This window comes from Acanthopagrus latus, chromosome 21 (genome assembly GCF_904848185.1).
Source record: "Acanthopagrus latus isolate v.2019 chromosome 21, fAcaLat1.1, whole genome shotgun sequence".
NCBI classification, from domain to species: Eukaryota; Metazoa; Chordata; class Actinopteri; order Spariformes; family Sparidae; genus Acanthopagrus; species Acanthopagrus latus.
Genome location: NC_051059.1, coordinates 23,458,195 through 23,474,823, shown reverse-complemented (window position 1 = coordinate 23,474,823; position 16,629 = coordinate 23,458,195). Strand labels below are relative to the sequence as shown.

General features: G+C 44.5%; 2 protein-coding genes across 3 annotated transcripts in view; one reads left to right on the top strand and one right to left on the bottom strand.

Annotated features, from left to right (window-relative positions):
- LOC119011000 (SPRY domain-containing SOCS box protein 4-like) overlaps window positions 1-16,629 on the top strand; it is an 81,739-nt gene that overhangs the window by 61,874 nt on the left and 3,236 nt on the right. The window contains exon 4 of one of the 2 annotated variants that reach the window (XM_037083717.1): window positions 11,398-11,716. The exons of the other annotated variant lie outside the window; for it this stretch is intronic. Within the exon in view, the coding sequence (XP_036939612.1) occupies window positions 11,398-11,477 (80 nt within the window). The 3' untranslated portion in view covers window positions 11,478-11,716. Of the gene's footprint in view, window positions 1-11,397; window positions 11,717-16,629 lie in introns of those variants that run through there. 2 annotated transcript variants of the gene reach the window in all.
- Window positions 140-2,151, bottom strand: zgc:136870 (uncharacterized protein LOC664693 homolog). The gene is made up of 2 exons (XM_037083715.1): window positions 1,927-2,151; window positions 140-1,521 (listed from the first exon to the last, which is right to left on the bottom strand). The coding sequence occupies exons 1-2, from the start codon at window positions 1,955-1,957 to the stop codon at window positions 443-445; spliced, it is 1,110 nt and encodes a 369-aa protein (XP_036939610.1). The 5' UTR covers window positions 1,958-2,151; the 3' UTR covers window positions 140-442.

The window sequence follows — 16,629 nt, the reverse complement described above, 5'->3', positions numbered from 1 at the left end:
AAAGAGTCGGCAGCACAGAATGAGCCAGGCTAGCTGTTTCCAGTCTTTATGCTAAGCTAATCTACCCGTCTGCTGTCTGTGAATAAAACACACAGTGCAGGAATTTGGAAATCCTTTTTCAACCTTTTATTTCAATAAATACAGAACAAAGACAAAGTGCTTTCTGTATATATACACTCCTTATGAATTTGATGCCTGCAACATGCAAGAACTTGTGTAGAACTGGGGTTGTATTTACACGTCACGACCGTTAAAGGAACTATTCCTTTCACATTTCACATTGCTGGAGTAAAAACAGTCATTTCTGCTAAAACGTCCTGAAGCCCGGCCCGACGAGCCACAGTTCTGAGGTTTGTCGCTGGTGCGTTCGTCAAGGATTCAGTGTCACGGGGTGAAAGAATAAATGTGTCACAAGTGGACGATGAACAGTGTTTGTGAGCATTTAGACGAGCCCTCTAATTGGACTAAAGGCTAACCTTTGACCCCCATTAGGCTCGAATGGTGCAATCATTCCACTTTTCCCTTTAGCGCTCTCCTCCACCCTCAGAGCCCACCCGTCCTCCTCCCTGCTCAGCCTCTTCAGCTCTATAAACCCTCTCTGCTCTTTATCTTGCCTTCTATTCATCTTCCTCTCCACACATTTATCTTTCTTGTCTCGCTCTTTCCTCGGGCTGTCTCGCAGCTCTTCCTCTCCGGTCTCTAACCTCTGCTCCTGCTCCATGTTTATCTTTGTCTCTGCCTCTGTTCGAGCTCTCAGCTCCTGCTCTCTGTGTCTCCACTCCCTCTCCATCCTCTGGTACATGTGAAGGGAGAAGTGCCATCCTCTGTTCTCCTGCAACATGTTCTCTGCTTTGCTCAGCAGCTCTCTCACCTGCTCCCGCTCACCTCCCTTTCTCACACCTCCCTCACCTCCTGCTCTCTCCCTTCCCACCGGCTTGTCAGTTTTCTTCTGCCAGTTCCCTTCCTGTCTCCCCCCGTCTCCCTTCGCCTCCTGCGTTTTTCTATCTTGCCTGCCAGCGACGCCCGCCTTGTTATCGAACACGTGGTATCGATAGCGACACATCTCCATCAGCCAATGCAAGGCAGGGCCTCCTGATTGGATGTGCTCCTCCACGCTGCGCCCGCTTCGCCTTATCCGGTCACCACATGTGAACACCACTATGGTGTGTTTCCAGACTTCAGAGGTGAGGATCTTCATCCTCCTCTCCACCGCTCTCCCCTCCGCCTCGGTGAAGTCCAGCGGGACCACTAACAGAACAGCGTGAGGTCCTCCAGGTCCAAAGAGCGACATCGCTCTCAGCAGTTCACGCTTCTCCTCTTCAGGGACGAACTCCTCAGATAATCCCCAGCCCTGTGCATCCACCACGCTCATGTGCCATCCAGCAGTGATGGCGCTGGCAATCGTGCTGGCCCCGCCTCCCCTGGTTTCAAAAACTGGCCACCGGCCCAGCAGGGTGTTACCAGTCGAGCTCTTGCCAGTTCGCCTGGGGCCGACCAGCAAGATATTAAGAACTGGTGCGGCTGCAGAGAGACGGAGAGAGACGGAGCTTTTAATCTGCACCATGAAACGCTGACATTTAGTGTTGTCTAGTTACACTGTTTCACTTTATGCACATTTTTAAAGCTTTTTATTCCTCTTTTTTGCACATGAAGTGGTTCACTGGAAGTTTTATAAGCATCACTTTAGTGAGAAAATACAGCTCAAATCGCCCAACAGGAGGACAGACCGGTGGAGCACGACGATTGTTCTTAACAAACACCTGCTGCTGTCGTAAACTGCAGAGCTGGTCTCAGATCTGTAGCTGCTCACTGGCACCTAAACAGCCGTCAGCATGTGTAAAAGTAATCCTACATTCTACATAAGTTGCAAAACATTGTGTACGTCTCTTCTTTCATCCTTCATCGAACTTAAAGAAAGCAACATACCAACGTGCCCCGGTGGGTTGTAGCTTCCCATCGTGACCGTCTGTCTTGCGGATGATTTCTAGAGGCTGCAGGTTTTAAAATCCCTCCTCAGTGATGGTAGCAGCACATCAGGGATCCCTGAAACCTGGTTCAGTGGATCAACAAACCACACGAGTCTCGTTTGAGTATCGTGTCTTTGACTGCGCTGTCCTCTCTACTCTCTTAAACACCTGAAACACACCTTCCTCTTATCAACACACTGACTGAAGCGCCTCCCAGTCTCTTGATCATGACTCAGGATACTAGTGGAAAATAAAACAATCGCAACTCTTTATGAGTCCTATAAAACTGGTTCCCGCTCTGTTTTTGTCACTTTTATAGTTCTGCTGTAAAGGGGCTTTGGATGAGCAACAAGGAGAGGGTCTAAAGTCTCAGATTTGGGAGGCTGTAGACGGTTTGTTGTGTCAACACAGAAGCCAAGATGCATTAAAGGTTTCCAGTTATTCTGACACATCAGTGGCTCTGATTCAGTAAATGTGGGAGCAGTAAACCAGAAATCTAGTGACGCTGCAGAACACCAGCAGTAACTTCCCAGTAGACAACTGGCTGTTCGCAGGAAACTTGTTTATTTATCACACAAAATGCCAAGTTTTTAAATTTTTTTTTAACAACGAGTGATGAAGGCATCACACATGTATCTTAGGGTTAATTAGAGACACACACATCATGAGAAAAGACAGTTAAATTGTACATAAGTTATAGCAAACAAAGAGTTGACTTGATTTTAGAGGGTAATTGTTTGATGTACGGAAGTGGCAGCGCAATTATCTTTTAAATGCCGTCATCTCAGCATAACAGAGATCATTTTCTCGGGGGAAAGGATTAATTTCTCTCGTTATCTTGAGAAAACGCGCTTTGTTATCCTGAGATAACAAGATAAATGAACCCATTAACATGAGAAAACTGACTGTAACTGATCCAAGATGAACATGTCGGATGAAGGTGAACCTGTGAGTCCGTCACAGACCTGCACACAGCGACATGATGGACACCCGAGACAATATAAAAACAAAAAGGATGTGTGTGTGGAAACAAGCACCATGTAATATTACTATTGTAACACTTATCCTTCAGTCAAAACACTGAAATGTTTTTATAAACTCCCAAACGCGCCCGACAGAGCAGATAGTGTTTATGTCATGATCCACCCTTAAAATTCCTCTGAAGTTGTTCACTTGTGACAAATTTTCTCGGGAAAAACGTTTATTATCATTTATTATTTCCTGATAATGACATAAACAAGGTTTGTTTTCTTGAGGTCTTAAACATTATTCCCAAAATTTGGAAATGACATAAATAGCTTTTATAAGCAGAAGGCAAAATGGAAGGTTTCCTGAGAAAACAGGGAAACATAATGAGTTTGCTTCCAGGATCAACATGATAGAGTGACTCATGTGTTGCATCCACAGCCACATAGAGAGTGATTTAAAATACGTTTACATGTATGTCATAAAAATGCATGAAAGGCAAATCGGTGTACAGTGTAAAATAGTTTTAAAGTATAAAAAAAAAACCAACATCATCAGGACAAAGTTCCCACGTGTTGAATTCCTGATTCTTCACTGTCGCCACGTGCTTCTTGTTGACTGTCACCATCAATCATTTACAGCCTTCATAACAGACACAGTTATCGTAAACCAGAAGGGCCGCTCACGTTTCACACATCCCACAACTCGTCCGCATGATTAGATTGTTTACCAATTTAGATCCCGTATCTCTCCTTCTCTCTCTCCTTCCTCATCATCAGTGATCTCGTGTTTGGTCTGCCGACAGCTTTAGTCTGAGCTCGTGCGGCTCACAGATTATAGTTAACTCTGACCCTGAAGGTGTGTGTGTGTGTTTGTGTGTATGCTGTGTCACCCCCGTGTGTTTCTTTCTTTGTCTTTTTTGTTTTTTAGTGCACCCTGTGTAAGTGTAACGCTTGAACACATAAAAGGCCGTGCTCACGAGTTCGAGTACGTTCATTTGTGTTGAAATGGTGTAATTTACCTCTTTGTATCCACCTGCCTCATCATCTCACTTCAGTTAGTGATTGCCAGCATTACTCACAGAGGCTTTTTCCAGACAGCAGGTATAAACTTGTCTTGTTCTGGTTGCGAGTCATGGAAGTGGAGGCGATAATGACACATCATGTTCAGTTGTGTTCAACCTCTAAAGAAACATTTTTTTTTTTATCCTCCTGTAAATCCGGGGAGGTGGAGTGCTGCACCTCTCCGTCTCTTCCCTCCAGCATCTCTTCCAGTATCCCCCCCCCCCCATTCTGATCTCAAACACACACACACACACACACACACACACACACACACACACACAAAACACACTCACACATAGATAAGCACACACTCTGACCTGACAGGTAAAGCCAGTCAGGGATCAGCCAGGTTTTTTATCCCAGTCTGTCTCAGCCAGGTTGGTGGTGAGATCCCACATGTGCACGTGTGAGAGCGCGTGTGCACACGTGTTAATGCACGTGTGTGTGTGTGTGTGTGTGTGTGTGTGTGTGTGTGTGTGTGGTTTTTCCTACCTTCATTCACACGTAATCCGCTGAAGCAGCAGCAGCAGGAGCGAAGTTTCCCCCCACAGTTTTCTCCTCTTTTTCACCTTCTAACTTCTCTCCGCTCCGTTTTTGATCTTCTGTCTCTGATCTGTTCTGCCACGTTCCACCTCGGCTTCACCTTCTCCGTCCTCGCCGGCCTCTTTTTATCTGACGCGTACAAATGTACAGTAAGCGCTCTTAATCGTCCATGTAATTAGTTGACCTCGTCTTGATGAGGTTGGCCGTCGCATCTTGACACATTGCACCAATGTACAGAATCTATGTAGAAACATTTATTTAAATCCACTTTTCTTTTTGAAGAGCAGAACATTTTTAGTTTTTTGACATGAAAAGCAGATTTATGCATGTATCGTACACCTATTTCTAGTAATTTCTTAAACAAATAAATACGGATAATTCACCTCGATCTTCTAGCATGTAATGTTGAGTGTTAGCAAAGAGAAATCTACGTTAAAAATATCCCTTTTACCACCCAGGGGCGACGTAACAAGCTGTAAAAGCAACTTGTACCGTAAATATTATAAAGTTAAACATACGATGAATATGTTGGCAAACAGTCGTCCATTAACTCGTCCAGCAGATAACGAGCTGCATAGTTTGGTGTCAGGTTTGTCATCAGCACTCTGTTCAGAAATCTGTTGCTCTTAAAGATATAACGTGAAACATTTCAGCATCAAAACATCTAAAAACAAATTAAATATTCTGTGTAGTGTACGTACATCATCCCCAACGTTTCCATCAGTGTTCACACTCAGAGAAATCTTTACATTATTTGAGCTAACAGTCCTTTTTATAAGGTCACCTGTCGCTGTAACTTTGCAAACAAAGTCTAAAGTATTAATTTGTCCATCAACAATCACTTTTAGGCAATAACTTGTTGATCCCATGTTGCTTTTTTTTAGCTTTTGTTAGTTCAGATTGAGAGACCCCGCCAGCAGAAACTACATACAATAAATGCTGCAGTTTATTCTCCATCCAGCCGCTGAGAGTGAAGCTGAACAGTCCAGTTTCTGCCTTGAAAACTTTGGATTTGTTATGTCTGCATACCTCGACTTTTTTTTTATTGTTCGTAAAATAAATTATCTTTTTGTGCCGCTTCAAGCAAATTACATTTGCTCGTCCTTTTCACCTCATCTGATGAAGTCGTGCCAGCTGACTGCACTAACTAAGTTCTCTTTACTCTTGTTTTTAATAGAAAACTGCACGCAAACAAAATGTCACCGTGGATTTACATCAGCAGTTTCTCCTGCCGATTACCCGGGAATGAAGGATGGTTCATCGCGTTTGACAAACTGCGTGCAAGCGGGAATATTAATTGAAGGCGTGCTCCGTAAATTATCTCAGCAGATTTCCTCTAATATTGACATTTTTATGAATGAGGTCCTCCTCCCTCCCTGCAGCTGTAGCTGTGAATGATAACCGAGGGTCAGGCTGTGCTCTCTCTTCCTCTGCTTATCAGCCTCTCTCCTCTTTGTGTCCATCCTCCGCTCTCATCTCGTGACCCCTTCCCACCTCTCTCTGCTTCATCTCTCTTGCTCTTTTCTCCTCTTCCTCCCCCGCTGTCTTTATTTTTTTCCTGCCTCTCCTTCACATCTTCTCCTCCTCTCCTGTTTCTCTTATCGCTTTGCCTCTCATCCCAGAGGAGCCTGCTCGCAGTGGGTTCTTACAGTAAGGCAGGATGGTAAAAGAGAAGAACAGGGCTTTAAAAAGAAACGCTGGCATGGCTTGTGTTACCACCAACTCCTCTCCGCTGGCCAGCTCTGCCCACAGTGCCCATCTTTCTGTGTGACACTAATGTGGCCGGTAAGATATGACTCATAGCTCTGGATCCGCACGCACAATTTCGAGCAACAAAGTTAGCATTCGCCAAATAATCTCAAGATGGAGTTTACTTCAGAAAATAGGATTTCACACCCTCCTCTCTCAGATCCGCAGCCATTAGTCCTCCCACCCTGTGGCTGCAGCCTCTTTTTTTTTTTTTTTTTTAAGTACAAAAGGGTTTTTCTAACAGATCCTCCGTGGATTGTAGCAACATGAGTTCTGTACAACGAGCTGCTTCAACGCGTCCCTGAGTGCGATTGTGCTTTAAAAAAAAAAAGTGTTGTTACACAGTGAGCAGGAGACGAGGATACAGGACACCACCGGAGGTACATTAGTGATGGAGAACGCCATCTTCCCTCCGTGGCTTTGAAGGACGCCGGTGTTTGGCAGAGTTCGCCGTCTCGTGTGTTGGAAAAAAGGAGGACACTGTGTGCGAGAGGAACGCTACACCTCCTCCTAATCCTCTCCTTTGTTGTTTGTGTTATTTTTGTCTGGTTATTTTTGTGTGGTCTCGTGTCTTTGTTGTGACAGGAGGAATAACTCACTTTCTCAATGCAGCCTTTTGTGTTTAGAATTAACTTGAGCTTGTTGTGCAGTTTTTATGTCGTTGCTGTCGTCGTTCAGCAGATCTGAAATCCAGACTTCATGTTTATTCCACTGGATTGTGTTGTTTTACGTAGAGTATTAGAGTCAGAGGATGGGCAGAGCAGTGTGTGACATGACGGGGTGATGACAAAGTTCACCAAAAACAATGAAAGTTCAGTCATTATCTGCTCCTGCTGATGGAAAGTCAGGTGAAGTTTCGTTGTCCACAAAACTGTTTGTGAGCTTCAAAACGTGTAGCAGCGTTCTGAAAAATACTGAATGATATATATATATATATATTTGGGTGAAGTTACCCTTTAAGCTGACCTTCCTTCTTCCCATCCCCTGTAGCGGAGAGAGTTCAGGGTGCAGAACATGTTAGTCTAGTCTGCCCGAGTCATTGATCTGTAATCTGACTGAAGTTTGTGCTGATAAATCAATGACCTCGAGCTGAGCGAACACACAGACGTGTGATCTCACCTCGTTCTCTCAGTTCAACTCCTCTTTTAGTTTTGTTTGACCTTCATGTTCTTCATCAACACTCAGTTCTGTCCTGTTTTGCAGTTTATACCCGGTCGTCTGCACGATTACAGCAACAAGTAGCAACATACAGTCTCCAGATCCATGGAGGTAATGTTGGCTAACCCTGAAGCTAAGCTAACCTTCTCATTAGGTCATCCCTTCTGAAATCATTTAACAACTCACTGTCTGAGTAACGGAGGCACTGATCAGCATGCATACAGTTTAGAGAGTATGTTTGATGTATTTCTGATCCACGTAACTTCATTTTAGTAGGTTTAAACGTTTCTTCTTTGCTCTCCATCCAGCGACATTTCATGCTTTTTTGCAAAAATCCACGTCCCTGTTGCTCCTCATATTCCCAGTTGCTGTTGTAAGTGAGCAGACAAGCCTCTGCAGAAGCTAAAAGTCCTTAAAGGTTTCCCGTCAGATAAGCATTGAAGCTGCTGCCTCAGTAGCCAACTTATCTGTCTTCCTCGTGAAAAGTTTGAATTCATCGGTTTGTGAAGCGCGGGCCATCGTGAGCTGCCAGCGACGGCGCTTCAGAGTGAGGATGATAAAAGATGTTGAAACGTCCTCGTCGGTTCCCTCGGCTGCTCTCTGTTGCCTTGAAGCAGAGAGAAACGTGGCCCAGCTGTTTAGAAAGCCATAAAACATATATTCTCTCCTGTTGGAGGCTGTTTTTGGATATTATTAGTAGCTCACAGGCTACAGTACTTAAAATACTGGACGTCTGTAGTGTTACAACACACATCTGTGTGACGACAGCAGGAACATTTTACATTTTTTGATACTGATACAAAACCTTTGAAGAATATAAGCCTGTTTTTTTTTATTGAACAAAGGAAGCTTAACCTCTGAAATTGCTGAATGTCGTCTTAACACAAGCAGCATTTCCAGTTCAGTTCCCAGCCCTGCATGTCACACTACTGCCCTTATTTTACCCTTTACGCAAACTCAAAGCCTTTCACGTATGTTGTTTACTTCACACCGTTCAAGTCTTTCTTTCCTTTTTTTTTTTTTTTTTTGATTTGGAGATGCTTGTATGCCTCTTTGATTTCCTGTATTCGTGGCCCGGCATCAGCGTTGTTGCTCTTTGCATTCGTCTTCCTACCTGTCAACATGTTTTGCGAGGCAGGGTTTGTGGATTTCCTTTGTGTAAATGTTTGTTCGTTTCTGCTTTTTCACGCTAGCGGGAAGGACGCAGCGCAGCGGGTCGATAGCATGACATGAGACTGTGAGAGAAGAGGCTCAGAATTTACAGGTCACCCTATTGATCCGTCGGTAATTTAACCCTTTAACTGATTACTCTGCGTGTTTATGTACACATGCTCGTGAGCAAGCAGAGTCCAAATTGTGCCGCTGCTGTCCTGTGAAAGCCTTGTAATTGCAGTTTTGTTCATTTTCATATTTATTGACTTTAATTAAAGGATTAAGGGATTACATGCTCCTCTGAATTCCTCAACCTCTTGGGCTCAGAAGCACTTCCAAAACCGACGGGATAATGATCAAAAAAAACACAAAAAAAAAACTGCACCGTCATCAAGCTGAACACACACCTGTTCTCTGTCTCTTGTTGACAGTTTGAAGATAATACAGCTTTCACCCTACAGTGATCATTTCTAATGTGCTGGAGGAGAACAAACACTCCGACCTTGGAGAGAATAAAGACTAAAAAAAAACCAAAGAGTGTGAAAGAAGGGCAGGGAAGAGAAACAAAGCAGGGAGGGAGGGATACGTGTTCGCTGGTGTAGCAGGAGCAGAGAGGTGTAGTGTTACAGATGAGATGGAGATGTGGCCGAAGGAGGGAGGAAGACCTGCTGGGGAGAAAGAGGAGAGGATCATGTTCTCCTGAGCGATCTATTCTATACGTTACCTGCGCGTTCGTCAGCTCCACTTTCCCTGGTTGATGCACTTTGAGACGTTACACAACTCAGTGTTTGTTCTCATTTCTGTTGTTACTTTACAAAATGTTAACCACTCAAATGAAGACATATAAGTGGCTCCTACGTAAGAGGGACGTGGATTTTGGGTTGTGTTTGAATGTTATGTGTTATAACCTTCAGTTCCATCAGCTACAGATGCAGGTAGCTGTGCAGTCTGTCTGTGTTGTTACTGTAGTTTCCCCAGTAAACACACTGACCTATTCGGTTGTTGCAGTTCCCTAATAACCAGCCGGCTGCTGCTCCTCTTGGGTTATAATCGCTCATTCTGCCTGAGTGTCTTTGGGTCGAGAGAGCAGACAAGGCTGCCGGATGTTCAAGTTGTTCTAGATGTTGCTGAAACCGAGCAACGTCGTCTTGCATCCAAACATCGTGTTTGTGGACAGTCGGTCGTCCCCGCGGACTCTCGGCCTGTCCGCTCCGTCTGGCCCAGAGACAAAGCTGAGAGGCGAAGAGGTCGGTGTGAGGACACAGATTTTCTCAGCTTCAGGAAAAGTTTTAGAAATATCAAACCTCCGTCCAACAAAAATTCAGAACAGAAAGAATCATAATTGACCTTGTCTGAAGCTTGAGGTGACAAGGAGGAAAGGTTTTTTTTTTGTTTGTTTTTGAGGCTGTTTAGCAACGCTGGCTCTCAAATATCATTCTGCCAAAGTTTGGACACTTGTTTTCACAAGAATGTCCCAAGATGACTTTTACCCTTTGGACAGTTTCTGCTACGTCATCACAGTTTATACGTCCTCAAACCGATTTCAGTCAGAAAGGTTTTCTCTCTCCCTCCGTCTACGTCTCCCTCTGCTTTATTCTTTTGAAGTCACTCATCATCCGACAGGCCTTTTTTTAGCTGCCGGGCCTCCACTCGGGTCACATTTTACATTCATCATAAAAGTGATGCTGCGGTTGCCATTTTCACCTTCTCTCCCATTATCATTGTCTACAGACAATAAATCCTGCTCCGCGCTGCCGTGCGCCGCATCTCATTACAGGCGTCATGTCACATTGTGTGCCCTTATTACTTGGTGTTCCCGTCGCCGCAGACCCAGGGTCACAATTCATATCCATATAAAATGTCTCATCAGAGAAGAAGTTCAGCACTGGCGGGGATTGTGTCACACACACGGCATCAATCTAATATCGTCCAGTCGTCGTTGTCGTCATCAGTAAAAACCCCCTCAGGAAATTCAAGGGGTCGTCCGCCTCCGTATGAACCAATCAACCGCAGCAGATTGTGGAGAAAACAACTGGTTGCTGAAAGGTTACCTGTTTGATTCCCACTGCTGCCGACGACGTTTAAAAAGAAAAGCACTCTGCATTGTGTGTGTTCATAATCTTTGTAATTTTCTGTCCGCACTAATGGGCTCGTTCTCCCACAGGGGTCGTTCAGGATCCATCTTGCTGTTCTGTAGCTAACAATTTTAATTCAGCCTCTGGAGGGATCAGCTGAGGGCAGCGCTCTAAAAACAGACATCTGACCCGAGAAAACTTTAATGGAAGCCAGCAGAATAATCAGTTTGGGTCTGTTCCTCTGTGAAGAGATTCACCCGCAGCGTTGACATTCAGCGCTGCGGCATTTTAAAGTCCTCTTAACGCACCGACGGCGTAACGACGCAGAGCGCAAACGACCTGCTGCTGATCATCCTCCGCTTCTCTGTTCATAAGCTGCTCGCGCCACCTGAGGAGACGCTGTTGGGATAAAAACAGGACAGAAAATGTTTCATTAAGAATACATCTTATCATTAATGTGCTGAGTAGTATAATAGGAAGTTATGAAGCCCAGCTAATTACTTGTATAATGCAATAAAAGGGATATTATAACCATCTAGAGGGCGGCAGATGATTAATGACTCCAACTTAAAGTAAAGAGCAGCTACTACTGGATCAGCTCGAGCCAGAACCACATTATGAGCAGACTGAAGGACAGATAGATTTTTATCGACAGCGGTGGATGTTTAAATGGTGGAGCGAGTTGATTTCAGTTGATTTGCATCCACGTTACTTGCTTTCCAGGTATTCAGGACTCACCAGAGACTCCGGATCTCTCTCTAACCAACATTCATGACGTAAAGTTTAAATTTAACAGTTGCTAACGCTGCTGTACTCGGCGATATTTTATATTTTACTTCATGGATCAAATGAAACAAATCTCTCTACGACAAACTCAGATCATTTACACTCGACCGGCAGCTTTTTGAGATAAAAACGCTACATGGTGAACTTTGTGGAGCCTTTACCAGCTAAAGGAGTCGGATATTTCCCCTCAGGAACCTGGTGGAGACCAAAACAGAGCACAAAGAGAATGAATATTGGATTTACCTTCATCAGGTGGCCGGAAACACGAAGCCAAATGTCTCCTAATGATGCAACAGTTCGTCGTAAATTGTCTGATTGCAACTTGTTCCTGCTGCCTGCCCAAAATAAATGAGTGAATTTCTCTGAACGTCATGCTCTGTTGAAGGCTTCTTAATGCATTATGATAAAAGCTTAAGTTGTTTATTACAATGGGTACTCATTAGAGTCCATCCTGAAGGTATTAATAATATAATAGATATGCGCTCCATTGTAAGTACTCCTGATATCATCTGTCAGACGAGGCGGAGCTGTGTCGGATCTTTTACACTCAATAATAGAATCAAGTCTCTCTTTCGGCTCCTTTCTCAGTTAAAGTTCTGTAAGTGTTTTTCTCAGGAGGCTGCAAACGAACAGAAACAAACTGGGAGAGATCGGAGCCGCGGTCAGAGTCTCTCTCCTCTCAGCAACCACAGCGCTGTCTCAGAAATCATCTCCACATAACTGAGCTCCAAAGAGCCTGCGAGCACGCTGAGATCAGTTTGATTTGATGGATATCCCCTCGATATGAACATGAGGATGCCACACACACGCACACACACACACACACACACACACACACAGAGCTGACTCACCTCTTATTGACATCGTTCAGATCCAGTCCGCTGTGGTTTCACTTGACCCTACCAGTCTAATTAATGCTTTTCTCTGCAAGACGGCAGAACGAATGAGCGTTTTTGTTTTTTTTTGTTGTTTTTTTTTCCTGCAGAGACGCTAATGAGCCAAATGTGTCTGAGTAAAGAAATATGGCGTGTTGGTTGTGTGTGTCTGTGTAAACATTATGTGTGTGTGTGTGTGTGTGTGTTCAAACAGTGCAGATAATCGTGTGTATATATCATGTTGTTTTTTTTATTATTATTATTATTTTCTTCTCCTGGCTTTTCTTTGACTTTTCTGAGCGAGTTTAGTTTCTCTCCACTCTACGTTTGATTATGACTCAGTGTAAACAAACACTTTCAGCCAGAGCAGATTTGACTTAATATTCTATTCTCGTAACACACACACACACACACACACACACACACACACAAAAAAGGACTCAAGCCGATCAAGAGCAGGTGTCGGTAAACACTTTCGCTCTCTCTGGTCATCAGCCAGCGTAGCAGTAAAGCCAGCTTAGCATCAGCGTGTTAAATATAGAGCTGTTAATGAGCGGCGGCTCTGCTGTTCACAGGCTCTCTCACTGTAACTACATTAAAGTCCAATTATAATCTGCGCGACTGTGAGTGTGAGTCGCTCTGTATATTTGACTTTAGAGCTGAAAGACTGAGGCGATTAATTGATCAGTTAGTCTCCGGAAAATGCACGAGGATTAAAGAAAAGAAAGAAAACTATCGGGCAGCGAAGGCAAAACGCTTCCCCGTTTGTTTCGCTGACAGTTTAAAGTTGCTTCAAGGAGCTTCATGTCTCGTTGATTCTGGCGCCTCCTGTGGTCAGAAGCGGTATGAACATCAACGCCTCGTGTCTGGAGATGTCGATCTGGTTAGAGTGTGTGTTTGTTTGGTAGCCTGGGAAAGCAAGAAGCAACATATTTTTAATTCTGTTGAGGCAACACGACACGCGAGGATGTTCTGTTAACGAAATAAAAGACATAATCAAAATATTTTTTTTATTGTGGGGCAATTACCTCATCAAAAGTAAAAACATGCTTTTGCAAGAGTATCTCCGTTTCCCTGGAAACACATGGGGTCTGACTAATAGCTGCAATCAATCATGTCAGTCGACTCCAATATGTAATGGAGTGTCGACCCGAGCAGCGAGCTGGATGCTTGGCGACCAGGTGATTCATCTGTTTTTGGCTACGTAAGATCAATAACTGTGAGACGACGATGGTGAGCGCTCCGTACCGACAGACTGCAGAGCAGCTTCGCTCCTCAGCTCGGACTTCTGCGATCTTAATCAGTCTGAATCGAGCCAAACTTCAATTATAATGATATTTGGTTTGTACTAGTATATTTGTCTTTTTTTTCTCTTTGGTGTGTTCATGTCAAGACCAGTGATCATCTTCTGTTCTTCTCAGATTGGAGGATTTTTCTTAATGTTCTCAGTTTCTTGTCGCTGTCAGTTAAATATCTTTGAGTTTTGAGACGTGAAGTGAAGACGACGTCACTCTGAACTCTGACAAACTGTCACGGGGCTTTTTTTTATTCAGAACTTGAATGGACTAAATGAATGAGTTGTCAAAAGGAAGAAGAAGAATATTGTATAATGAAAATAATAATTAGTCGCAGCCTTTCAGTAGACGTGTGGATCACCTGTCTGTCTGCGTCTGATGTTGATGCCACTCAGCCGCCGTACAGTGGCGTTCATCTTCTGTGCGTCCCGCTGAGAGCAGCTCTCATGACGGCAGCGTAATTGAGAGTCAAACAGAGGTCAGGACGGAAAATCAACAGCGCCGCCGTGTCGGCGTGACTGCTCGCAGGTGAAGAACTGTGATGTCTGCGAGCGTGGAGGAGCATTAATGTGACAGTCACATCGCAAAGGACACACACATGTAGAGCTGAAGTGGATGTGAGAGTCCTGTGTAGCATATGTGTGTGTGTAGAGGCGTGTGGGTCGTCCTTGATCCTGTTGGTTCAACCTTGAACACACACACACACACACACACACACACGCACACACACACACAGCGGTGCAGGTGCAGAAGCAGGTGGGTGGAGGACGTCCAGAATTACAACGGGTGATGGCAGAGTTTGTATTTTTTATTAAACAAGAACAGCAGGCAGCGGCACACTGATCTGCTCTAATGTCACTCAGGAAGCACTTCACACCTCCAGAATAAGATCCGTGCGTTTAATTAAAGCCTCGCACCAGATAAAGACATTATTCCAAACGGTTTTATATCCACCTACAGGAGCTCGTTTTACACATTCAGGCATCGAGTAATCAGAGATCTCTGCTCCTGTTCGGCCTCGATTCTGTCTTCTCCCTCCTCTTTACTTTCTATCGTTCCTCACTCCACCTCCTTTTCCATCTGAATGACTCCCTTCGATGTCGCTCTGCCACGGCTCCCTGCGTTTCCCTTCCAGTCGGTGCACCGATGATCAGGTGCTGTTGAGTCGTTGGGGATCACCAGGTTCTTCTGCAGGCGCAGCGCAGAGCAGCGAGCCGTGGTGTTTCCTCAGGTGGAAGTGTTCGAGCGGCAGTTCCTCTCCTCTCTCCCGCGCTGCTCTGCTGTGTAATTAAGCCAATCAGACGTGGTCATTACTATTAATTGAAACTGATGAGACTATAAAACGCCGTGTGGAGGAAGCGAACAGCACGAGGCCACGTTCCTAACTCTCAGTGGAGGGAGAAGGACAAAAGAGCAGATGATTGGAGTTAAATGAGGAAGTTTGTGTTCATTTATTGTTTGTCCAACTTTCGACGATCACTTAAGTCTCATCAGCTAATCCTCAGGGGTGTTTCTCCGCTTCCTGTCCTCTCCTGCTTCTCGACAGGCGAGACTTATTATCTGAGGGATGAAACATCAGAGATAACAGGAATAATACGAGGAGCGCCATCACATGTCCTTCAGATTTAAGTGCGTGGGCATTTCGAAGAAGAGGTTGAAAAAAGATACAGCTGATGTCGGAGTATTTGAGACAGTTGTGAATATTTTAGAGGTTAAAAAAAAAAGCGTACGTTTGGTAACTGAAGACGTTTGACTAGTAGTCAGAGAGGCAGGAAGGAGGATTACTGCTGACCCCTCACCTGCACGGCCTACACCTTCAGTATTCAGAATTCATTCACAAACTGTGGAGGTCTGATGAGGGCGAGGGCTGGACGTGAACTGTGACACTTTGTTTCTAAGATGCGTCAAATATTTTCTGAACCGCAGCGTCTCATCACATACCTGCCGTCACCACCTGCTGCACGAAGGTTGTTCGTCCAATTGAATCTAATTTAGCTTTCAGTGTTTGTAACTGATCTGTCGTCTGTTCTTGAGGCAGAAGCTTCGACTGTGAGTTGCAGCTTAATTAACGCTGCCTCACCTGAACGTGAGACGAGCAGCCCAAGATATAAAATGTTAATTAAATATGATAAATAACAGCTGCGGTATGTTTTTTCTTTTTTCTATAATTTAATATCATAGAAGCTGTTTGAAAGCTCCAGAACCATCAAGCTGCAGCTGATATTAAGGGATCATAGATTTTATTATGTGTTTGTAAAATATCGCAGCATTTTCAGGATGTTATGTTGAGCTGAAAGTCAGCGGCGCTCGGGACGAGTGGGTCAGAAACACCGAGCAGACCTTTCTGTCAGGGTTTGGGACCTCTCGCTCTCCAGAAGACTCGCTAATCAGTTGTTTTTTTGTTCAACTAATTACAAGCGCACAGTGGTGTTACGTTGTGATTATTGTTTTCCTCCTCGACGACCTTGACACAAAGTGTTGGTAAGAGACCTTAAACCTGGAACCAGATCCAGAACAGAACCAGCAACTGAGAGCTCACATTATCTCTGCTCGTCAGGCTCCAGACAGACATTTTGTGGAGACTGCTCAGTGAATTCTCTAGTTTTCTGACCAGATGTGATCATGAGACAGCGACGACGACAACAACACACTTGAGAAAAGGTTTCCGTCTCCTCTCCTCTGCGGTCGGAGCGTCCTGCAGCTCCGACCGCAGCCTCCCGGATCTGTTACCTCCTTAACCCTGCTGTGAAGGTGAAGGTCAGAGGAAAAGAAAAAGGCTGACCAGGAGCTCACAGCTCACAGGGGGAAACGTGTGAAGACGTCACGCAAACATAGATGTTTATTCTCCTTTTCCAGATGCAGAATATTTGTTCGATAGAAGGTGTTGAAATGGTCCAACGTGACAATAGGAACAGGTGTGGAGTGTGTGAGGGAGAGGTTTAAATATTTAAAGGTGTGCTCCGTCACTCTCTGCCCCTCTGCTTCTGTTTCTCATTCAT